At 39.5% G+C, this 25,910-nt stretch overlaps 1 protein-coding gene across 2 annotated transcripts in view; it reads left to right on the top strand.

Annotated features, from left to right (window-relative positions):
* The first annotated feature begins 3,022 nt into the window (after positions 1-3,022).
* Positions 3,023-25,910, top strand: part of TBK1 (TANK binding kinase 1) — a 52,068-nt gene continuing 29,180 nt past the window's right edge. For both annotated transcript variants that reach the window (XM_040491523.1, XM_040491522.1), the window contains exons 1-6: positions 3,023-3,148; positions 5,549-5,666; positions 10,974-11,114; positions 14,523-14,652; positions 17,834-18,015; positions 25,095-25,255. In XM_040491523.1, the coding sequence (XP_040347457.1) occupies positions 5,580-5,666; positions 10,974-11,114; positions 14,523-14,652; positions 17,834-18,015; positions 25,095-25,255 (701 nt within the window). In that variant the 5' untranslated portion in view covers positions 3,023-3,148; positions 5,549-5,579. The remainder of the gene's footprint in view (positions 3,149-5,548; positions 5,667-10,973; positions 11,115-14,522; positions 14,653-17,833; positions 18,016-25,094; positions 25,256-25,910) is intronic.

Here is a 25,910-nt window from a genome sequence, read left to right as displayed (position 1 = left end):
CCATGTCTTTTTTGGAATTATTATAAATAGTCTTATTTTCTTATCTCTCCCTGATTTCCCATTTAAAGATTGCACATTTAGGCTTATGGATGATTATTTATGCTCTCAAAACATTATATGCAACATAGTTCTGTTGGACTCTTTTTTTGTTTGTTTTTATATTCCTTATTTTGAGAGAGGGAAAATGAGTTTAGGAGGGGCAGAGAGAGAAGGAGAGAGAGAATGCCAAGCAGGCCCTTCATGGTCAACATGGGAGTCCATTGTGGGGCTTGAACTCACAAACCCTGAGCTGAAATCAAGAGTTGGTTACTTAACCGATGGAGCCATCCAGGTGCCTCTGTTAGACTTTTTTTTAAGATGCTAGAAAAAGCATGTTTCAATCTGTCAATAGAATTTAAATCCAATTTCCCCCTCCTTTATTGGATTTACTTAGGACACTATACCTATGTGTTAATGAGGCTTACGAGTAGCTGCCCATTTAGTTACTAAAAGTACTTACCGCTGTTTTTATTCATGGCTATGCAAGAAAGCAAGAGGAAAAGTATCAGTAAGTAGTATTGGAAAACTAAGAAAGGAGGGACAAACTGAACAGGAGAATTAAATTGCTGTAGTCATATAAGTTTAAATTCTAAAAGCCTAAGGAAGATTTTAGGGGATTGGTGGTTTGGTTTTTCTTTTCAAACTTTGGCCCATGTGGTTCCCCTATGGGTTTCACGATGGGCTTCAGTGTGGTCTATAAACTCCCTTAAACTATTCTGAATGGTATACGTAAATCTTTTTCTAGGGTTAATTCCATAAGTGATTTTAAACATTTTCCTTCATCATAGGACAAAGGTACTAAAGTAAATTAACAGTTGTCAGAATAGATCAGTGAAATGTATATTTCAATAAAAATATCTTCAAAAGTAGATAAGTGAGGGGCACCTGGCTGGCTCAATCATATAGAGCATATGACTCTTGATCTCATGGTCATGAGTTCAAACCCCATGTTGGGCATAGAGATTACTTAAAAAAAAAATACATAAAAGTTAAAAAGTGAAAGCTTGAGTGTTTCATTGATAAGCTTTCCTATATGGTGGGAAAGACCATTGGCATCTGTTATCAGCACTAATTTTTCAAAGTACTAACAAGTCACATAGTGTAGTGGTTAAGAGTTAAGACAGGTTCCAGATCCAGAGTAAGTAGGTTCAGGTAACAGTTCTGCCAGTCACTGGTTTTTAGAAGTTTAAGCAAGTTAAATTTCTCCCTACCCCAGTTTTTGCATCTGTGAAAGTGTGAAATGAGCTTATGGTACCTGCTCATGAAGGCTTCATGCTAGCTATGGCCACTGTACTATTAGTTCCGTATATGTGAAGGTGACACCTCTTTTTCCCCTGTCTCTTTAAAGCCCTTCAAAAGATTCACGTGTGTTCAGAGCCAAGCAAAATCAAGACATGGAAATTAAGAGTCTGCAACAGAAGTTAAACTTCATGTTCTATAATCATGTATAATAATTCCCATTTTTTCCCTGAAGTTATCCAGAGCACTTTATGTAGGGAGTACCATAGCAATTAGGCACCTCTGCTTCATCATGAATTACCTTATTTGTAGTTTCCAAAAACAAGCACCCAAATAATTGTCACAAGAGTGAATCTCACCTCTTAACAGATGGGGTCATTGAGCCAAAAGACAGATTTGTGTGACTTGACTACAGAACCACAAGGATTTTAAGACACCTGGTCTAGTTCTGTGCCTAACAGTTTATTTAAAGTCTTAAATTTAGTTAACCATAAGCTGGCTCACTTAATACTATTGTATATCAATATGCATCACTTATGTGTTAAATATGTGAATCAAGGCCTTTGGCTCAGCTAATCACATTTTCTCCCATAAAACTTTTGAGCTGTGGGTTTTACTGTTGTAAGGAACCTGAACAGGTCCCCTTCTTGTCATTAGATACAAGAGAACTGAAATTGGTTGCAATTGTAAGCAATAAACATTTGTTGGAATGGTTCCATGACTTAAGCATTGTTTAAAAGTCTAATAAAGTAATTTCCTTTGTAATAACGCATTACTGTGGGCTTTTGTTATCTCCATTGTGCAAAGGACACAACTGACTTGGAAAAACATGCTTAGAGTCAGTATTTGGTGGGGAGCGTGGAGACTGCGACCCCAGATCTGTTCCATTCAAAAGACCCTGCTCTTCACCACTCTGCCTTGGTTTCCTATTTCATTCCCGGTTGCCGTAGTTCTCATCTGGGAAGAATCCTTTTTCTTCCCCTCTCTCAGAAGTTTAGCCCTGGATCATCAGGAGTCTCTGTGGCCTCTCCATCTGTTGAGAAAGGCTGCGATGCAGTCAGCTGGCAGAGGGGATCACTCTTTAGGGAACAGCTGCTTCAGATCTTGGAGGCACGAATATTCAGGACCCGATTTTAACCGAGTTCTCCAATACTGCCAATTTCCAAAATATATCGCCATTTTCCAAAATACCGCCTAAAGAGAGAATGAAGACATTGCGGACTCCCTCACCCCACAACGCCAAATATATAAGAAGTGAGCTCATTTACACTAAGAATTACGTCCGGATTATTCTGAGGCGATCACGGGGCTCCACGGCGGCCTACGGTCTTTAAAGCGGCTCCAGATCGATCCCTCCAGACGATGATATTCCCCAGTGACAGCCTCTCTCGTGTCCAGCAGTCTGCACACCTGTGACTCTTTGTTTGCGATCGGGAGTTCGCTGTTTGTGTTCCCTACTACCACCGCACGCCGCACTCTGCCGTTGGCTCTCGAGAACTGGGCGGGATTTGCAGTTGTGGGAATCTGAAACTGCTCACTGCGCAGGGCCCCCCCCCGCCCCCGGCTTCACCCGGAAAGCAAGGGGGGACAAGCAGAGGGTGTGGACCGGCTCGGACTCCAGACAGCCACCGGCCTCCCCACCCCTCGCTAGAAAGGCTCGGGAAGCCAGCCGCCGCACCAGACACACAGCACAGCACCAGCGTCACGCCGCCGAGGCCGGGGCCGGTCCGGCGGGCGTGCGCACGCGCACCGGCGCGCGCCGGCCGTCGGTCACGTGGCCCGCGGCCAGGGCTGGCGAAGCCGGAAGTGTCCCGAGGCGTAAGGAGGCCGCGGGAGCCCGCTGGCGGTGGCGCGACGGAGACCGGGCGCGGTAAGTGGGGCGGTGCGGGCGGAGGGGCCGAGCCGCGCGGGGCACGGGTAGCGAGGTGGGCACGGGCTCGCGCCGAGCGCTTCCGCCCCCTGTGGGCAGGGGGGATGCTGAGTCAGAGCGGGGGCGGGGCGGGCGACCCGACAAGCCCTGCACGACCCGAGGCCGGCCCTCCCCGGACCTCGACTAGGTGGACGCCCCCCCGCCCCCGGGTGTCTGGGGCGTCCGAAACCCGGTGGAATGGTCGCGCGGGCCCGGTCCCTTCCATCTCTACTCCTCGCCCCCTGGCCGGCCCTCTGACCGGGGCCCTCCCGGGTCAGCGTGTAGCGACGTTGGGCAGGAAGAAAGAGGCCGTGCCCGTTACCGGGTCTGGGCCCTGGCCGCGCTGCAGAGACGGATTCCTCTTTTCCTTGGAGTTGGACCGCTTCTACCCCTCTTTATGAGCGTTGACACGATCGTCACCGTTTGAATGGATTGAATTTTTAGATGATTAAAAAGAGACGTTTCGTTTGGGTTTTAGTGATGATGACGGCGGGGATTGACTAACCGGAAGCTGGAAGCAGACGTTTATTAATATATACACCTATAATGTAAATTCCCAAACATTCCCTTTGGGAAATGCCTTACGGGATTGTTTTCCAGTCCGTTTCCCAGGTGTTTTTCAGTAGGTGGCCTCAAAACAAGGTCTACCCGTTAACTGTCCAGTACATAACCAAAAACCGAGTGTTGTTGGTTTTTTGTTTTTTGTTTTCCACTCTAGAACGCTGAATTATTTAACATAGTGGTTGAGTTTGAAAATCCTTGAACTTTGTCCGCATGCCTGTCACCAAACCTGTTCTCATCTATGGACGAATAATAACTTTCGTTTTTGCACGGTGTAAGGAAGTAGGCTTAAGGCAGAGTCACTAGTAACATACTTGTTGAGTGCTTGCCTGTCGTGTATCAAGATTTATAAAGCATACACCTTGTGGATGTGCTGAGTCATGTTTTAGCATGCTGTTATTGTGGGTTTATTGGAAAGTAGTCACCAAACTCATTTCCCCCTGATGATTGTGAAACTAGTCTGCTATCTTCGTGTAGAGAAGCAGATATCTGAGCTGATCAATGTGTTTATATTTATTCACTAGGTACATATAGGTACCTAACGACACTGTTTTCCATTACAGTTATCTCAGCACAGTTACAGCAATTAGGGAAGGGTTTTCATTATTGACAAGTATTTGTAAATATTGAAAAGATAGTTGAGGAGTTTATTGTTATTACCTCAGCTGACAAAGGTGTATCCCTTACTTGTAAAAAACGAATCTTATTTTTATTGCTTATTTGCAATGAAGTGCTGTATATAACATTCCTTATCTGAATTAGATGGGTGGTAAAATTATATATCTTAGTATCAAAGATCGTTGAAAATTGGCCATTCTTTATGTTCCTAATCCTTGGAATATTGGCAGTCATTAGTTCATCACCGAATTCTAAAGGAGTTCAGAGGGGTATTAAGATCTGTTTTGATCTGATATTACAGCAGATTTAAGGTGGCATGGTGAGACTAGGGTTTATGTTACTTAGCATACCTGATTTTTATTCCAACGGGGAGCTCAAATATTTTAATATCCTTATATAGCTTTCCAGTATTAAAGGACAAGGCTAGGGGTGATGCTTTTTTCTTAAGTCAACTTTTTAGAGCAGTTTTAGGTTTATGGCAAAATTAAGCAGAAGGTACAGAGATTTTACTTAATATATAATAGCCTGCACTTGCATGCATAGATAGCTTCCACTTGCTCATTTTTTAAGACTCAGTAATATACACTTAATATGTGTCTGTTTTTATACTTGGAGATTGGAGAAACTGTCCTTTAATTTCAGAAGAGTTAGTAACTTTTCAGGTATAAAAAACCTTGCACCTTTCCATTATGATTGTCAGGTGCTATGCAGATGAAATTTTAAGCTATGGAAATGTTATGCCATGGCAACAGTTGTTTTCATTGTGTAACGGTGCCCTTAAGGAAACAAAGTAATTCTTTTACTGTCTGCTATATTGTACATTGTTGCTTTATTTTAAAACACTTTATAATTCATCATTGATCAATCTTTCAAAACATTTGAAGGAGAGAAGTGGCCAGTATCACTCTGACAGAGGTAAAATTAGAAGGGAAATAGATGTTTCGGTAGCCCTGTGATAAATGAATTAAAGTGAATATATGTCATCAGTTAATGTTTTTTCAAGAGCCCACCCAGCATTGTAGCCTTTAATGTTGTTGGAAACAGATTGTTACATTAGACTGTGCACTTCAAGTTAGTAATAACTAAGGGGTGATCTTACTTGAGACTAAAAGGATCTAACGTTTGTTTTCCTCAAATGTATTATTCCCTTAAAACAAACATGCAAATTTTTTTTTCTCTTAGTTTAATAAGAAGATCTCCTGACCAAGCCGAGATGCAGAGCACCTCTAATCATCTGTGGCTTTTGTCTGATATTTTAGGCCAAGGAGCTACTGCAAATGTCTTTCGTGGAAGGCATAAGGTTGGTTCAAAGAAAACCGTGAAGACTTTTTAGCACTGTGTATGTACTCTTCTGAGAAGCACTCTTGTACTAAGATGTGAGACTTGATGTTTTTGGTCATACTGTCTAAAGAGAGTACCTGTTCGTGTGGTTATTTCAAGTATTTCAAGTATAGCTTGTATCAGAGTCAGTGATGTCTGCCCAGTGGTGGCAGAGGTTATGTGTTGAGAGTGGGGAAAATAAAGAGACTAGGAAGATTCATGTTCTACCTTCTGATTCTTTTCCCAAGCTAGGCCTCCGGTGGTAGTGAGTGATCTCCCTAACAAGTTGGGTATGTCGGTGTACTGGACTGGACTACAGATGAGGGAGAAATACTGGGAGGCAGATGTAGGGTTTGAGGGGAATCCACAGATGATGCTGATATGCTGTCCTATAGCTTCATGCCCCGGTAAACAGCACCCTACAAGGTAGCTTAGAATCAAATGAGATTATCAGCAAGGAGTCCACGTTTAAAAGGTATGAGGTAGCCAGAACTTGTTAGTGGAAGTGAAAATAGAATAAGAGGGCTAATCTTGGAGGCACTTCAAGAACCAAAAAGATTTTCTGTCAGATTCGATATTGGAGGATGAAATTAAAGGTAATTAATATAATTTAAAGTGAAGAAATGTAAGGGGCACCTGGGTGGCTCAGTCAGTTAATCATCAGACTTGGGCTCAGGTCATGGTCTCACGGTTTGTGGGTTCGAGCCCTTTGTCAGCCTCTGCCCTGACAGCTCAGAGCCTGGCGCCTGCTTCAGATTCTGTATCTCCCTCTCTCTGCCCCTCCCCTGCTCGCACACACGCTCTCTATCTCAAAAATAAATAAATGCTAATTTTTAAAAATTAGAAAATAAAGAAGTTGAAGAAATTTAAGATCATTAGAGCTGTTCTGGGAGGGAAGCTGGAGTAGAAAATTCCTTTATAATGCAAATAATCCACTAATTTTTCAGCACTTTGAATTTGTTTTGAGCTTGATTTTCAGAGCCTTTTAAATTCTTATTTTGAGAAACCAGAGCTTTAAGTATTTTAGTAAGGAGGAATTTCTTCATATTTTCCTGTAGGCTTGGTGATTACCAATCAGTTCTGTCAGTAACGATGAGATAAGCATTCAGAGGGGAGGGACTGTTCCCCTGGGGAGAGATTATGACTGTAAACAGTCTCTGTGGTTCATAGAGAATGAATCAGAAGTGTCCTACAGAGAGCTTTTAGCCTTTTTCTCTCTTCCAGAATTACCCACTGGTACTGAGTCCTTGATCAAATTTGTTGTCTTTGTGTCCATTGTGATCAACTTTGGGTATTCCTATCCTAGAAATTGTTTTTGCTTTGTGCCCTGTGCCAAGAAGAGGTGGGTGGCGACACAGGGTTTAGCGTTGAGACTACATCTGATTGTCTGTCTTCCTGTGACCCACATTAACAGATTTTAATAGTCACTTGGTATGTGACAAGCACTGTGATGAACCTGGTGAACATAACTGCAAATGATGCACAGTTCCTTCCCACAGAGAGCTTTGGGTTTAGTAGCAAGGCTGCCATTAGAAGGGTTGTCAGTTGGAAACTGATGGAATGATAGGTAGTCAATAGTGATAGAGATTGGGTGAGGCATATTTAAAGTGCCTGGTGCTCGTAAATATTTCATTGATTCTGGTCCTCTTTCCCTACTTAGATACTCAGTGTCCTCCTTTTAAGTTCCTATATATAGTAGGCATTCTGTAAATGTTGAATGAATGAATGAGGACAGATCAGACTACCCTAAAACAACCCAAATTCTTCCTCAAAGGAAACAAAAATGTACTTTATCCAATATAGTCAGAAAGCCTAAAATAAGGATTTGAGAGGCATAGGAATTTACTTAAAAGATTATGAAGACTCAGCTTAGTATTCAGTCCATAATACTCTTCCCAGGGATATATTTTAAGAAACCGTGTTTGTTCTCAGTGACATTAATTTCAAAGAATTAGGGCTATACGCGAAAATCCTACTTGCTTTTAATAACTGCTTAAGGATTTTTTAACCATGATATTAGGTAAGCCCTTTCATGTTATTGCCTAGAATGACAAGGTTTCCAAATTTACTATTTACTATACGTGGAATTTCGACCACCTGGAGGGTTGATGCCTCTAACCCTCATGTCTTTCTGAGGTCAACTTTATATATACACGTAGATCTCTAAATATTATTCATATTCCCTTTGACTTAGGGACAGTGAATGATAGATGATTGTGCAGTTGAATAAATGGAAAACAATAGATTCCCAACTGTTGTGCCAATAATCTCACAGTTATGATATAGACTACATAAGTTTGGAAAATGCTAGCCTTGAACTCTGGGCACTTTGCAACATTATATTATTTTCCCTGATTGCTCCTCTGATAGGATTCTCCTAAATTTTAGACTACATTGAAGACAGGAATCCTCAAGCAAAATCTTGGTGGTACATGTTGGGTCGTATAGATTTGGCAGTGTTCTTACTCTGGTTGAACAAATGGAAAAACTGTAATTTGATGTGGTTCAGTTGTTATTCTCTTTTCATATTGTCTGAAGATGGTCAGTGGACGTTTTCTCTGGGAAAAAATATATGTGTCTTTGGTGTGAGGGGAGGACAAGGGTTAGGGAGTTGTGATCACGGCACATAGATTTTTGATCACGGCACATAGATATTTGGAGACTATTAGTCTCCAAATAGTGATCTTGAAGAGAGATTGTGAAGCAGTTAAATGGTTTTAAGAAAAAAAGATCATGAGATTCTGAGGTGAGAAACAGATCATGAGGTTCTGAGGTGAGAAAAAGATCATGAAGTTCTGAGTGAGAAAAAGGTCATGAAGTTCTAGGTTGCCTGTGTGGCTCAGTCAGTTAGGCATCCAACTCTTGGTTTTGCCTCAGGCCATGATCTCCTGGTAGGTGAGATCGGACTCCGTGCTGGCAGTGCAGAGCCTGCTTGGGATTCTCTGTCTCTCTGCCCTTCTCCTGCTCGTGCTCTCTCTCTCTCTCAAAATAAATAAACCTTAAAAAAAAAAAAAAAGATCATGAGGTTCTGAGGTGATCATGGCTGTCAGCAGTGGGAAAGCTATAGAGAGAGCACAGAGATCCTGACAGATGGGAAGCCATGAAATATCTTTAGGCAGGTGGTGCTCGAACCCCAGAGTCAAAGAGGAAATGATCTTTCCACTTGCTCCAGGGAAGTTCAACCTTGCATTATGGGAAAAGTAAGATTTAACTCAGAGAATCTGGATTGACCACCAAGGAGATTGCTTAGATTAGAGTGATTGGAAGGAGATGGAGGGTCTGGAAGAGGGCTTAAAGTCAGGTTAATATGAAGAACATAAGGTAATGTGTATCTGAAATGAAGCTTATGTTTGTACCTCGAAAAGTCCCTCCCAGCCAGAACCGTGCATTGTCATTTTCTGTGTAATCTACTTCAGTGTGCTGTGAGAGTGGGTGCTGCAGGTACATCCACAGAGAAAAGGAAATACCTTCGATCCTCTAAGAGAAGGCTTTGTGAAGAAACAATCTGCCCTTGTCATCTAGGTGAAGTCGCAGAAAGTTCTCCAAGGCAGCAGTGATGCAATCCAATGACGATACGCTACTTGAACCCGACCGACTCCAACTCCTACTTCCACTCGCACATCCACACACACAGTGTTGCATAGAGGGGGTGTTTCTTAACAATTAATTTCATTACTTTGAGATCCTAATGAAATTTCCTATGTGGAATGTGGTTTTCAATCTCTCTTTTTCTGTTTTGTTTAGTTTTTAAATTATGAGGCCCAGGAGAAACCCTTGTGAGTTCCCTTTTTTTTTTCTTTTTGATTTTTTTTTAACGTTTATTTATTTTTGCCAGAGAGAAAGAGATACACACACACAGTGTGAGTGGAGGAGGGGCAGAGAGAGAGGGAGACACAGAATCTGAAACAGGCTCCAGGCTCTAGGCTCTGAGCTGTCAGCACAGAGCCCAACACGGGGCTCGAACTCACAAGCCATGAGACGAGCCAAAGTTGGATGCTCAACTGACTGAGCCACCCAGGCGCCCCCCACCCCCACTTTCTCATCTAAAATATACTTTCACATTTGGTATTATTAAAGCTCTTTTTTTCTTACATGTGAATGACTATGTTTGCCTCATATATCATAACAGAAGCTTTTTTTCTCCCAACATTCATTCATTTATTCATTCATTTTTAAGTGGGCTCTAGGCCCAATTGGGACTTGAACTCATGACCCCAAGATCAAGAGTTGCCTGCTATACCAACTAGGCCAGTCAGGCACCTCTGGAAGTGTTTTAATATGAAAGAAAATAGCCTTTTCTTCATTCCAAAGCATACCATTTGAAAGAAATTTGGAGCAGTTGATTGACTGATTTTAGCTTTAAAAACAAGTGAAGTGGGCGCCTGGGTGGCTCAATCATTAAGCACCTGGCTTTGGCTCAGGTCACCATCTCACAGTTCCTGAGTTTGAGTCCCACATCAGGTGAGCTCAGGCTCCGCTTTGGTGAGCCTTGCTTCTCAATCTCTCTCTTTCTCTCCCCCTCTCTCTTTCCCTCCCTCTCTCTCTGTCTCTCTCTGTCCCTCACTCACTTGCTGTCTCTCAAAAAAATAAAATAGGGGCGCCTGGGTGGCGCAGTCGGTTAAGCGTCCAACTTCAGCCAGGTCACAATCTCGCGGTCCGTGAGTTCGAGCCCCGCATCAGGCTCTGGGCTGATGGTTCAGAGCCTGGAGCCTGTTTCCGATTCTGTGTCTCCCTCTCTCTCTGCCCCTCCCCCGTTCATGCTCTGTCTCTCTCTGTCCCAAAAATAAATAAACGTTAAAAAAATAAAAAATAAAAAATTTAAAAAAAAATAAAATAAAATAAATAAAAATAAAAACAAGTGAAGAGCCCTAATAGAATTACCTATGCTTAAAAATATTTAACTGTTCTATGGGGCACCTGGGTGGCTCCACTGGTGAGCATCTGACTCTTGATTTCGGCTCAGGGCATGATCTCACAGTTCGTGAGATCGAGCCCTGCCTTGGGCTCTGTGCTGGCAGCTTGGGATTCTTTCTGTCCCTCTCTCTCTTCCCCTTCCCCTCCCCTTCTCTCAAAAATAAATAAACTTAAAATATATATATATTTAGGTGTTCTATAAGAAAGATAAATTGCTATCTAGTTCTGATGGCAGCTTTATTTATTTATATTTTATTTATATTTTAATATTTATATTTTCTATTTTAAATAAAACATTTATATTTTATATTTTAAATATATTTTATATTTTAAATAAAACCTTTTTCTCTCTCTCTTTTTTTTTTTTTTTTAGAAAACTGGTGACTTATTTGCTATCAAAGTATTTAATAACATAAGCTTCCTTCGTCCAGTGGATGTTCAAATGAGAGAATTTGAAGTGTTAAAAAAACTCAATCACAAAAATATTGTCAAATTATTTGCTATTGAAGAGGAGGTAAGTAGTAACACTTTAGTTAATCTTCTCATGTTTGTTGTAGTTATTGCAATTTAGAAATGACCCAATGTAAAAAATTGTTTTATAAACAATGAGTTTTTTGTTAATGGTGAAAATTACAGTTCATATAACCAAATACTGTGTCCTCAAAGATTCTTGAGGAGATATAACGATGGAAGTATCATGGAATCAGAAAAGGTAGCATAAGAAATAAGAGTATAGAATATGGTTACCAGCATTTTACTAAAAACTAAGTGAAGTTAAATTGACATAATTTTTTTTTTATAATGTTTATGTATTTTTTTCTCTTTTTTCTTTTTTTAATTTTTTTAAACGTTTATTTATTTTTGAGACAGAGAGAGACAGAGCATGAATGGGGGAGGGTCAGAGAGAGGGAGACACAGAATCTGAAACAGGCTCCAGGCTCTGAGCTGTCAGCACAGAGCCCGACGCGGGGCTCGAACTCACGGACTGCGAGATCATGACCTGAGCCGAAGTCGGCCGCTTAACCGACTGAGCCACCCAGGCGCCCTGTTTATGTATTTTTGAGAGAGAGAGTGTGCAATGTTGGGAGGGACAGAGAGAAGAGGAGACACAGAATCCGAAGCAGGCTCCAGCGTCCGAGCTGTCAGCACAGAATCCGATGCGGGGCTCGAACCCACGAACCCTGAGATCATGACCTCAGCTGAAGTTGGACACTTAACCAACTGAGCCACCCATGTGCCCCGTTAAATCAACATAATTCTTAAAGTAATGAGTCAATACAAAGAAGACTTTGTAAAAGGATAAAAATCCAAGGAATCCAGAAATTTATATAACATAGAGCGTATATACTGTATATATTAATACAGTATGTTAAGGATAGGACTGACTTTAGGGAGAAACAATGAAAATAAGAATGTCGTTAGGAAAATTAGAAGTAATGGAAATAGAAATCTAGTTTAATGCCCTTAGACATGGTAATCAATAAAATCACACCTTTTGAATAATAGTTTGGCAGTTTATATTCCTTATAATAGTGATTTCATTTTTAGTGAGTACTTCCTTTTAGGAACTAATCAGAAATGTAAATTACAGTTTTATGGACAAAGATGTTCATACTGCCCTGTTTATAATAAAGAATGGTTAAATAACTTAGAATATATGATAGATAGTTACTCAGTTTGCTACACTCCATGCTAAGAGCGTAGCCCTTCAGACTGCCTCCTCTGTTCAAGACTTTTTGACCCCAGCTGCTGCAGAAGAGTTTGGCATACTGCACAGTTGGAGAGAACAGTCCCCACAAGACTGTGCTCATTCAGACGCTGGCTGTGAACTCAGGGGTCCCTGAGGCTATTTGGTCATCACTTGACCGGGTCAAGTCTGGAGCTCCCCGTGACTGTCCCCAGGTTTGGTAATTTGCTAGAAGGTTGAAGGACTCACAGAACTCGGGAAAGCTCTATCCTTACAGTTCGTTTTATTGTAGCGAAAAGGATACGACTTAGAACTAGTCACAGGAAGAAATTCGTAGGCGAATTCCAAACATGAGTCTTCCTTGTCCTCGTGGATACATTACCCTCCTGGCCTTGATGTATGACAGTATGCACAGAGCGTCACTAGCCTTGGAAACTCACTAGAGCTTTTGATGTCTACACTTTTTTGGGGACTCCATCACATACTGCCTACCTGGCTGCCCTTTCGTCTTTAGCCCTTTCCAGAGTTTCAGGCCAACCCTTTCAGTCTCCATTTCCTCTGGAAGTTGAAGTGGATGTGTGCATCCTAAAACCTCCATTATAAATTACATTATTAGACTGTTATGTGGCCAGAGCTCCCAAAGAAAGACACTTCTGGCACACAAGATACTCCAGAGGTCTAGTGATCACCTCCCAGTTGCCAAGGGCAGACAAAGGCCTGACATTTCTTGGGGTAGAATTTATTCTTCGCTACACAGTAGTTAAGCAGTAATGAAAAGAGATGTTTACCAAAATTTGAATCACCCGGGAACATGTTTGTGTATAATATTACGTGAGAAAAATAGGATTAAAACATACATGCAGTATGATCCTGAATGTACGGCAGTATCATGTATAAATAGTGTTATGCATCTATAGTGTGGTTCGATATATAGGAAAAAGGCTAAAAGGAAGTGCACCAAAATATTAGCGTAATTATCTCTGGTGATGGAATTATGGATATTTCCCAGATTTTCAGCAATCAACATATATTATTTCATTGTCTAAAAACAACAGTCTTAAAAAAAAAAAATAAATAAAAAATAAAAACAACAGTCTTGGGGCGCCTGGGTGGTGCAGTCGGTTAAGCGTCCAACTTCAGCCAGGTCACGATCTCGCGGTCCATGAGTTCAAGCCCCGCGTCAGGCTCTGGGCTGATGGCTCGGAGCCTGGAGCCTGTTTCCGATTCTGTGTCTCCCTCTCTCTCTGCCCCTCCCCCGTTCATGCTCTGTCTCTCTCTGTCCCAAAAATAAATAAAAAACGTTGAAGAAAAAATTAAAAATAAATAAATAAATAAATAAATAAATAAAAATAAAAACAACATTCTTGGGGTGCTTAGTCGGTTAAGTGTCAGCTCTTGATTTTGGCTCAGATCATGATCTCACAGTTTGTGAGATTAAGCTGTCAGTGCAGAGCTTGCTTGGAATTCTCTCCCTCCCTCTCTTTCTGCCCTTTCACCACTTGCGCGCTCTCAAAATAAACATTAAAAAAAAAAAAAAACAAAGTTAAAAATAATTTAAAAATAATGCATTATAAAAAATTAAAAAAGAAAAAAAAGGATACAAAATTAGAGATAAATACTGGATTTTAAGACTTATGATCACATTTTCAAGTTCCTGAAGCTGTTATGAAATTGTTTATGAATTGTTATGAATTGTTTTTCCCTCTGAAGCTGTTATGAAATTGATGGTATATCTTACAGTCGGTGGTACATGAAAATCAACATTTAAAACAAATGAGCAGACTAGAACTTTGCTACAAGAGGGACCACTCAGCCATCCTGCCATCTTTTTGTTTTTAAGGCTAGAACTTTATTCCTTGAAGTAAAAGTACTTGTCCTGAGAAGAATTTCAGGTGTTAAGAGATTTGTTAGAAGATTAGTGTCCTGAATGTACTGTTATGTATTAGAAATTAAAGATAGTTTTCAAAGAACCATTATAATGGTATACCAGTGATTTTTCTAATTCAGATTTAGCCAGCTTTCATTGTCTTCAAAAATAAATCCAGTAGGAATTTATAAGATGTTGATTGTTATATGTGTATGGTCAGTAAATATTTAACAAATCCCAGGTAAAGCAGTTCACAGTGCCTTCATCATTTGTAATAAATTCCACATTTAAGTGAAATTAGATGACTATTGGCATATAATAAAAACTTATTTTTATATTGAGTCCCAATCAGTGATTTTTTTTTTCAGACAACAACAAGACATAAAGTACTTATTATGGAATTTTGTCCATGCGGAAGTTTATACACTGTTTTAGAAGAGCCATCTAATGCTTATGGACTACCAGAGTCTGAATTTTTAATTGTTTTGCGAGACGTGGGTACGTTTGTTTACATGATTTTATAGATCTGTGTAAATACAATTTAATCATACAAGAATTTTTAAAAAGTAATCTCCTATTCAAAACCAAAGACCTTTATGCAGTGCTCTGTTAGATCTGACCCTAAGAGCACAAGTACAAAAAGAAAAAAATAGATAAATTGGAACTTCATCAACATTAAAAACTTTGTGTTTCAAAGGACAACATCAAGTAAGTGAAAAAACAACCCATAGAATGAGAGGTAATATTTGCAAATCATGTATCTGATAAGGAACTTTTTTTTTCCAACGTAATACTTAATTTTATTTGTTTTAATTTACATCCAAATTAGCATATAGTGCAACAATGATTTCAGGAGTAGATTCCTTAATGCCCCTTACTCATTTAGCCCATCCCCCCTCCCACACCTTCTCCAGTAACCCCCTGTTTGTTCTCCATATTTATTAGTCTCTTATGCTTTGTCCCCCTCCCTGTTTTTATATTATTTTTGTTTCCCTTCCCTTATGTTCATCTGTTTTGTCTCTTAAAGTCCTCATATGAGTGAAGTCATAGGATATTTGTCTTTCTCTGACTAATTTCACTCAGCATAATACCCCCTAGTTCCATCCATGTAGTTGCGAATGGCAAGATTTCATTCTTTTTGATCGCCGAATAATACTCTATTGTATGTATACATATATATATACCATATCGTCTTTATCCATTCATCCATTGATGGACATTTTGGCTCTTTCCATACTTTGGCTATTGTTGATAGTGCTGCTATAAACATGGGGGTGCACATGTCCCTTCAAAACAGCACACCTGTATCCTTTGGATAAGTATCTAGTAGTGCAATTGCTGGGTCCTAAGGTAGTTCTATTTTTAGTTTTTTGAGGAACCTCCATACTGTTTTCCAGAGTGGCTGCACCAGCTTGCATTCCCACCAACAGTGCAAAAGAGATCCTCTCTCTCCACATCCTTGCCAACATCTGTTGTGCCTGAGTTGTTAATGTTAGCCATTCTGACAGGTGTGAGGTGGTATCTCATTGTGGTTTTGATTTGTATTTCCCTGATGATGAGTGATGTTGAGCATTTTTTCATGTGTCGGTTGGCCATCTGGATGTCTTCTTTGGAGAAGTGTCTATTCATGTCTTTTGCCTGTTTCTTCACTGGATAATTTGTTTTTTGGGTGTTGAGTTTGATAAGTTCTTTATAGATTTTGGATACTAACTCTTTATCTGATATGTCGTTTGCAAATATCTTCTCCCATTCTGTCGGTTGCCTTTTAGTTTTGCTGATTGTTTCCTTCGCTGTCCAGAAGCTTTTTGTTTTGATGAGGTCCCAATAAGGAACTTTTATTCTGACAACTTAATAAAAAGACAAATAGCCCAATTTAAAAATGAGCAATGGAGAAAAATAAGTAAGTAGGGAAATGCAAATCAAAACCACAAAGTGATGCCACTTCATACCCAATAGCATAGCCAAAATCAAAAAGACAAAACAAAAGTGTTGGCAAGGATGTGAAGAAGTTGGAGCACTTTATATAGCTGGTGGGATGTAAAAAGGTGCAGCCACTTTGGAAAACAGTCTAGCAGTTCCTTCAAAGATTAAATATATGACTTAGCAATTCCATTGCTAGATATTTACTTAAAAGAATTAAAAACATATCCACACAAAAACTTGGACACGTGTGTTCATAACAGTCACAGAATGGAAAGAGCCCAAGTATCCATCAACTGATGAATAAACAAAATGTGGTATATCTATACAATGGCATATTATCTGTTCATAAAAAAGACATAGGGGTGCCTGGCTGGCTCAGGTGATAGACCATGCGACTCTTGATCTTGGGGTTATGAGTTCAAGCCCCACGTTGGGCCTAGAGCTTACGTTAAAAAAACAGAGAGATAAATAGTAGTGATACATGCTGTAACATGGATACATTTTGCTAAGTGAAGGAAGGCAGACAACAAAAGGTCACAATATTTATATGATTTCATTTATATGAAATGTCCAGAATAGGCAAATCCAGAGAGACAGCAGATTAGTCATTGCCAGAGGTTTGAGGGGACGACAGAGTTGAGGAGTAACTGCTAATGGTGTGGGGTTTTTTTTGACATAATGAAAATGTTCTGAAACTAGTGATGGTTGTTTGACTTTGACTCTTCTGAAAACTACTCAGTTGTATACTTTAAAAGGCTGAATTTTATATGTGACTTTTACCTCAAGAAAGCTATTTTAAAAATATAAATATATAAATATATATACATAGCAACTGAAGAGAATAATATCTTCTTGGAGAGAAATGAATCAGTATTTGAGGAATGAGTAAAGCCCAGTGATAAAGAAGGCATAAGGTTAGTGGGAGTTCTTGAACTTGGCATTGGAAGCAGTGTAGAGATTCTTTCCGTGAGGATAAAATGAGAGAAAATATATGCTGCAGCCTGTTTAACCTAGTAGAAGTTATAGATAATCGATGACTTCCCAAGTATACTGGTAGCCCTGAGTTTTCATAATGAAATGTGATACCTCTAAACTTATTTTCATAGGTTATATTTGGGCATTCATCTGTCAGCTGTCAGATGTTTCAAACTAGCATTTAGGGGCACTGCCTACCGCCCAAAACAGGTTAATTTCAGCATTGTAGCCACCTCTACCCTTAAAAAAAAAAAAAGGAAATGGCCTTTTTAGAATAGCTTTAAGCATATGAGAAATATTATTCTTGGAAGCTAGTCTGACACTTTGCCTCTGTTACTTTTTTACTGTTTTATGTATTGAGTCCAGTTTACTTTTTTATGGAATTCTTTCCCCAAGGTAGAGAAATATGAAACTATGATGAAAGATTGGTATCTTTCTCAGGAATCATTATTCTTAAGTTTAGGCAGATTGCCCACATGTATGTAATCAAAAGTAATTCAGGAAGTCATATGCTTAAGATCATTTTGTTCCATTTTCCTGATAATATTTAATTAAGAGAGATTGCACTCTTCCTTAGACCATATTGATCCTTATTCTAAAACTTTTATTACTCAAATATGAGATAATATAAACATAAATACTGTCTATTTCTTCTTTGGTAAAAATGACTTTGGACCAACTTATGGAAAAACCTATTGAGTGAATATGAGTGAATGATGTCAGTGAATTTGATGCACACACACATAGATGCCTACATTATGATTTCCTTTGTTTTATTAAGTGGGTGGAATGAACCATCTACGAGAGAATGGCATAGTGCACCGTGATATCAAGCCAGGAAACATCATGCGTGTTATAGGGGAAGATGGACAGTCTGTGTACAAACTCACAGATTTTGGTGCAGCTAGAGAATTAGAAGATGATGAACAGTTTGTTTCTTTGTATGGCACAGAAGAATATTTGGTAAGTCATGCATCAGTAATTTATTTAAAGATGAATAGGTTATAAATACAGGTAACTGGTTAACCAGTTTACTATAAAATGTCTTAGTAACTTTTAGGACAAAACTTAAACTTTTTATTCTAATGAATTTGGTGTGTAATGAGGGAATTAGATATTGGCTTCTAAGGATGCTGTTATTTTTCTGTTGAAAATTCTTACATGAGTTTTAGGGGCACCTGGGTGGCTCAGTTGATTAAGCGTCTGACTTTGGCTCAGGTCATGATCTACGGTTCATGGGTTCGAGCCCCACGTCAATCTCTGCGCTGACAGCAGAGTCGACTTGGGATTCTCTCTCCCTCTCTGCCCCTTCCTCACTTGCGCATTCTCTCTCTCTCAAAATAAAGAAATAAACTTAAAAAAAATTCTTATAAGTTTTTAACACTCCTAGGTTCTTTAATTTACTAATGCTGTGGATCTATATTAAAAGAAAAAAGCTGTATGTACACTTAAGAAGCATCTAGCTAGTAAATGCTCCTTTTTTTTGGATCAGAGCAGTTAATATATTACAAGTTTGTTATAATATCCCCTGTAGAGCAAAAATTCATTATAATTTTGAAGCAGAAGATTCTATTCAGGGAGATTGGTTATTGAAAGACAGGACCATTAATAGAAGCACACAAAAATGAAATGTTTTTGAAAAGATCTAACTTAAACTTCTAGAAAGCTAGAAAAGCCCTGTGTTGAAACTGTTTGTGTTGGTGTGTTTGTGTGAAGTTAGTATAACGTTTGGAAAAGTTAAGAAAATATACTTTAAAGTAAGTACATTTACTTTTTTGAGCAACCGCCATACTATTTTCCACAGTGTACCAATTTATTATCCCACCAACAGTACCTGAGGGTTCCCTTTTCTCCACATCCTTGCCAACATTTATTATTTCCTCTTTTTTTAATGTTTATTTATTATGGGGAGACAGAGAGAGCATGTGCACATGCATGCAAGAGGTTGAGGGGGGAGAGACAGAATCTGAAGCAGGTTCTGCACTCACAAACTGTGAGATAATGACCTAAGCAGCTGGACATTTAACTGAGGGAGCCACCCAGGCCCTTTGTTATTTCTTCTCTTTTTATACTAGCCATTCTGACTGGTAGGAGTTGATAATCTCCTGGTTTTGATTTACATTTCCCTGATGATTTGTGGTGTTGAGCATCTTTTCATGTGACCATTGGCCATATGTATGTCTTCTTCAGGAAAATGTTTTTTCAGGTCCCTTGCCCATTTATTAATTGGATTGTTTTTGGGTTTTTGGTGTTGAGCTGTAGGAGTTTTTTTGTTTTTTGATTTTTGTTTTTAAGATTTTAAGTAACCTCTCTACATTCAACCTGGGGCTCAAACTCACAACCCTGAGATCAAGAGTCGTATGCTCCACCAACTGAGCCAGCTGGGCGCCCCCATATGAGTTCTTCATATGTCTTGGATATTAACCCTTTACCAGAGATATCATTTGCAATTACCTTCTCCCATTCAGTAGGTTGCCTTTAACGATTTGTTGGTGGTTTCCTTTGTTGTGCAAAGCTTTTTATTTTCGTGTTTATTTTTGCTTTCATTTCCTTTGTGGTAACTACACTTACTGTGGTGAGTTTTATGTAATGTATAGAATTGTTGAATCACTATGTTACACACCTGAAACTAATATAACAATGTATGTCAATTATATTTCACTAATAAAAATTTAAAGCAAAAAGTCAGTACGTTTGACATGTAATCAGGAAGTTTATAATATATAGCTATTACTAACTGCTCATAGCTCTGGACTTTATCTTAAAAGTCTTAGATTATGGGAGCACTTCACTGGCTCAGTCAGTAGAGCATCTGACTCTTGATCTTGAGGTCATGAGTTTGAGCCCCCTGTTGGGTATACAGATTACTTTAAAAAAAAGTCTTGGTTTCTGTGACTTTTTTCCAATTAGATTCTGCCATTGTAATTTATAACATGGAGAATAAAATCTAACTGCCCCTATAGGTTTATTCATATTATTCTAAGTCTGCCCTGAATTTAGTGTCTTAAGTTGTTTGGTATATACTGTTATATATAACAGTATATAACCCCAAATTAATTTTTAGTTATATTTTGATAATCTTCTAATACAAAAACTTACAAGTGGATTAGATTCATCCAACAAATATCTATGGGGTGTCTACTATGTGCCAGGCAGTGTTGTAGGCCCTGGAACTTCAGCCGTGAACTGCATGCACACGATTCCTGCTCCTAGGGAACCCACATTCTAGTGGGGAAATAGTTAATAATTAAATAAGTAAATAAGATAAATTCAGATAATTAAAGTGTTGGGAAGACAATAAGGTAGTAAGATTAACAACAACTAGCAGGAGAAAGATAGCTAGGGAAAGCCTCCTTTCAATCCTAAGTGATACTTAGATGATTAAAAAGAAGCAAGCCATGCAAAGATTTGGGGGAAGAGCATGACAAGCAGAGGGAACCAGGAACTGCAAAGGCTTAGAAACAAGAATGACCTTGGAAGTTTAAGAAACAGAAAGGATGGCAGTTTGGCAGAATTTAATGAGTGAAGGGGCAGGGGGTAGGAGTTGAATTTGGAGATATAAGCAGAGGCCAGCCAGAACATCAGAACATACAACCTAGTGGTTTCAACTCTGTATGACACCTCTCTCTCTCTCTCTCTCTCTCTCTCTCTCTCTCTCTTTAAGAGAGCGAGCACACACACCAGCAGGGGAGAGGGGCAGAGACAGGGAAGAAAGGAGAGGGGGAGAGAGAGAGAGAAGAATGAATGTTAAGCAGGCTCCATGTTTAGCCTGGAGCCCAGCGCAGGGCTCAATCACACAACACTGGGATCATGACCTGAGCCAGAATCAAAAGTCGGACACACTCAGCCACCCGAGCCATCCAGGCGCCCCAGTCACTTCTTTTTGTAGCAAATGTTTTGCAGTGTTCCCTTCAGTGTCTTGAAATGAAATTCTTAGATGTAATCAACTTGTATGCCTAATTAAGAGAATGACATATCACCTCAATAATAACATAAAAGAAAATATTTATAATAAATATCAGAGATATTTAACATATAAAAGTTTAGGAATAACTTTACTGACAAATTAAATAATCCAATGCTTACACTTGCACGTATTATCATTTCCAGCGCAAGTGCAGTGATAACTTGTATGTTCTGTTAATGAGTCCCACATCACAAGTGGTGGCGTCACTGACAGGATTTTCCAAACCAGTGAATAATTCTTAGTATTTTGTAACTAAACAAAATAGATTTACATAAAGGTACATTCTTGTAGCCACAAAATACTTTGTGTACAAAAATATTTTACATTTATTTATAAGATGGAGTAATAGACTTACCACCTCCACAAATGTCTGGCAGAATATTCAGAAGTCATGCTGGATATCAGAAGCTTAGTTTTCAGAACTGTTCCCTAGTCAGCAGGATGTCTTTCCCGTCTAGTCTCTGCCCACTAAATACCAGTAGCCCTTCCCGGTAACTGTGATGAGCAAAACAAACAACCGTTACGCACCAGCCTTCATGAAGCTGATCGTCCACTATCAACTATTAATGTTTCACATATCCTAGGATCATTGTTTAACTTTTGCTTCTTAACAGACTTTTAAAATGGAAAAAAACAAAACATTAAATTAACTCCCAAGTTCATGCTGTACTCTAGGCTGAAATTTTACTCTAATCTATTTCCTATTTCAGATTATGCCCAGCCCTATTTTCATATACAGCATACCAGAAGTTATAAAAAGAGGTAAATAATAGCCTGAAGCTCAGCAATCTAGAAGTATTTATATTTAAGTGAAAGTTTTTCTCATTTCAGAATTCCTAGACCAGATGTTAAATCTTCTCCCCTTTGTTTGTAAAAGTCCAAAGAAAATTTCAACATTCTTTCTTCCACCATTTTCAATATGATGGATATCTTTTTTTTTCTTTTTTAAAAAAATATTTATTTATTTATTTTGAGAGAGAGTACATGCACACAAGCTGGGGAGGGGCAGAGAGAGAATCCCACGCAGGCTCCATGCTGTCAGCACAGACAGAGCTCGACGTGGGGCATGATCCCACAAACCGTGAGATCATGGCCTGAGCCAAAATCAAGAGTCGGATGCTTAACCGACTGAGCCACCCAGACACCCCTGTTATGGATATCTTAATAATGTAACCTGAGAGCTTTACAGTAGCTTTCTTCTCATGTTCTTATTCCAGATGTGGAGGCCTAGGCCCAACAATATGAAGCCCTACACAAACACAAGTAGCACATTCAGGAGAGAGCCAATGAGCAGAGCTCATGTGTAACCAGCATATATTAAGCCAGTATTAGTCACTCTGTGGGAGAATTATATTATTTATTGCACCTTTTGTGGAAATTTCCCTGTCTTCTTCTAGAATCACTGTATCTTCTCTTCCCAGCTTGGCACCCTCGTGTGGTAGGGGATATCAGGCATACACAGGTGCTCTTGGTCTGTTCACATCACCATTTAACACTGAGTACCAGCTACTGTGTCAAAGGTCTAGCTGGTGCTTCTTTGGCTAGTAGTTTATATGCTGTGCCCCGGAACCAGCAAAACCACTGAGACCCCGTATATCTGGTAGACATCTGTTTAGACACTCACTTCAAACCCCTCATGCTAATCACCTCTTGATTCTCGTTAAAATGTATTTCCCAAAAGAGTGATTCCCCCATCCCCACCTCCCACCCTGCTATACACACAGAAAATCTAGGGATGGTGACCCTTTGGAGTCATATTCACAGACCACATCATTTAGAAGCACCCTCCCCATAGTGTTTGTTACCTGCATTCATTCCCAGTCTCTTAGGCCACAGCCACATGCCACAGTGTCGTAAGGCATTTGTTTTGATTTGGATGATGACTCTACTTTGGTCCTGAGTACACTCTTGTAGCTTTATCTTCCAAGAATTTTAAAGTTTCGGTGTGTAACTTCTGTGAAGGCAGATGTCAGGAGGCTAAGCAAGTATGACTTCTGGTTGTACTCTGCAGAACTAAATGTCCGTCAGAATCTCTGTCTAGACCTGTAAGCTGCTAAGCCATGTCATACAAGATTTATTGTACTCCAGGGGTGCCTGGGTGGCTCAGTCGTTTAAGCGTCTAACTTCAGCTGAGGTCATGATCTTGAGGTTCGTGGCTTTCAGCCCCACGTCGGGCTCTGTGCTGACAGCTCACAGCCTGGAGCCTGCTTTGGACTCGGTGTCTCCCTCTCTCTCTGCCCCTCCCCTGCTCACACACTCTCTCTCTCTCTCTCTCTGTCTCAAAAACAAGTAAACATAGGGGCGCCTGGGTGGCTCAGTTGGTTGGGGGTCTGACTTCGGCTCAGGTCATGATCTCCCGGTTCATGGGTTCAAGCTCTGTGCTGATGGCTCGGAGCCTGGAGCCTGCTTTGGATTCTGTCTCCCTCTCTCTCTGCCCCTCCTTCACTTGCACTGTGTCTCTTTCTCACTCTCAAAAATAAACATTTAAAAAATTAACATAAATAAACAAACATTAAAAAAAATTGCGGGGCGGGGGGACGCCTGGGTGGCTCAATCAGTTGAGCATCCGACTTCAGCTCAGGTCATGATCTCAGGGCTTGTGGGTTCGAGCCCCGCAATGGGCTCTGTGCTCACAGCTCAGAACCTGGAGTCTGCTTCCGTTTCTCTGTCTCCCTGTCTCTCTGCCCCTCCCCCACTCACGCTGTCTTTCTCTGTCTCTCAAAAATAAACATTAAAAACAAATTTTTTTTTAATTAAAAAGAATTGATCTGTACTCCATACATCTGTAGTGTAGCATCTTCTGGACTTAAAGTCATGTGTTTAACATCATACTAGTTACTTGTCTGGCCTACTAGGTCCCCAATCAACCCAGTCCGACTAGTCCTCTGAAATAATTCTAAAAAATTTAATTTTTATCTTGGAGTCCTTATGACTTGCTCTGATGGATTGCATTTAATAGATGAGAAAAAAGGAGTCAAGGCCACCTGATAGGTTTGGGGAATAAGTAACTGGATACATGGTGGTACAGCTTACTTAGGGGATAAAGATTAGTAAGAAACCGGTTTGAGAGCAAGACCAAGAAGAGTCTATTTTGGACATGTGAAGTTTGAGCTACTTATTTTTTTAATGTTCATTTACTTTTGAGACACAGAGCGTGAGTGGGGGAGGGGTAGAGAGAGAGAGGGAGACAGAGGATGGAAAGCAGGCTCTGTACCGATAGCAGCGAGCCCGATGGCAGGGCTCGAACTCACAATCTGAAAGATCATGACCTGAGCTGACATCAGACACTCAACACACTGAGCCACCCAGGCACCCCAAGTTTGAGCTACTTTTTAGACATTCAGGAAAACAGTAGAATATGTGAATCTGGAGCTCAGGGCAGGAAATAGTTTTGGGAGTTAAAGTATATGGGTAATTAATACCATAGGCCTCCTTGGGAGATGAGGAAATAAGGTAGTTATAAGTGTGGACAGCTACTTTGAGAAGTTTTGCTATCGTGGGAAAGAGAATTGGGTCATAGCTAGAAAGGGTCGTGAGGTCAATTTAGGTTTTTAAAAAATAGGAGATCTTAAAGCATGTTATGTAAGCTAAAAGGACTGATCCAGTAGGAGGAAATTGATGCATAAAATAAAAAGGGTAATTGCAGGAATTGATTTCTGGAATTGGTGAGACATTAGTAGTATGGGTTCTGTAGCACAGATGGAAAAGTTAGCCCTTGATAGGACTAGTTCCATCATAACTGGAAAGATAGGACTAGTTCCATCATAACTAGTTCCATCTGTGTAGACACAGATTCAAGAAGGTTGGTGTTTGGTAAAAAGCATAAGGGAGAATTGATCTCTTTTGCTTACATTTCCTCATTGAAAGACAAAGTGAGGTCATTGAAATTGAGAGTCAAAAGAGGGTGGTGTTGGAGGTTTGAGGAGGGAAAAGACGACATGAAGTAGTCTTTTCAGATTGGGAAAGTGAAATTATTAGGGAAATTTGAAGGACTTTGTAGGCATTATTAAATACCCATTTGTGTGTAATGTATTACCATAGAACACAAGTTAGTTCCTTCATCCTTTTTTTTAAGCATCCTGATATGTATGAGAGAGCAGTGCTAAGAAAAGATCATCAGAAGAAATACGGAGCAACAGTTGATCTTTGGAGCATTGGGGTAACGTTTTACCATGCAGCTACTGGATCACTGCCATTCAGACCATTTGAAGGGCCACGTAGGAATAAGGAAGTGATGTAAGTGATTTCTCCATCTAAAATTAGAAATAATTTTCAAAGTGTATTTTTGCTTTATTTTGTTTTGTCATATGTTAGAGGTGTATGCTAATGAAAATTGATTTAGCCATCATTTCTGATATTTTAAGCTATTTGGTTTTGAATAAGAGTGCAGCCTTATAAAGTGCATAGGCATAATTTTTCTTATTGTGTTAAAATATCTTATGTACAAAGTGTAAATGGCATCCAGTCTTTGGCCCATCATTAAAAATACACTGCTTTCTGGATTATATTTCAGAAATGTTATATATGTTTATTTCTTTTTGTGTACTACTTATCAGGGATTTTCTTTTATGTAACTGAAAAAAAATTGTACTTCTGTGGAGTACCAGAACCATTACCAGATGTAAAAGAAATAAAATTTTTACCCTGAACTGATCTGATTTCTTTTACCATTTCAAAAATAACATTTAATATACTATCAAATTTTTTTCTAATGTTGTGGTTTCAGTCCAAAGACTGAATGCATTTTACTAGTACATGATACCTTTATGTTTTGCCATAATTATTAGAAAATAGTTGCTGTGTGTAAAATCACTGTTGTAAACCAGATAATGGAGGAAAAGAGATGGAATTCTAGATGTGAAATTTATTATATAACATCTGTACACTGACC

This window comes from Herpailurus yagouaroundi, unplaced genomic scaffold (assembly GCF_014898765.1).
Source record: "Herpailurus yagouaroundi ecotype Mexico unplaced genomic scaffold, PumYag 182, whole genome shotgun sequence".
In the NCBI taxonomy this organism is placed as follows: Eukaryota; Metazoa; Chordata; class Mammalia; order Carnivora; family Felidae; genus Herpailurus; species Herpailurus yagouaroundi.
Note: the sequence above shows the minus strand (reverse complement) of the source record. Positions and strands in the feature narration are given on the sequence as shown.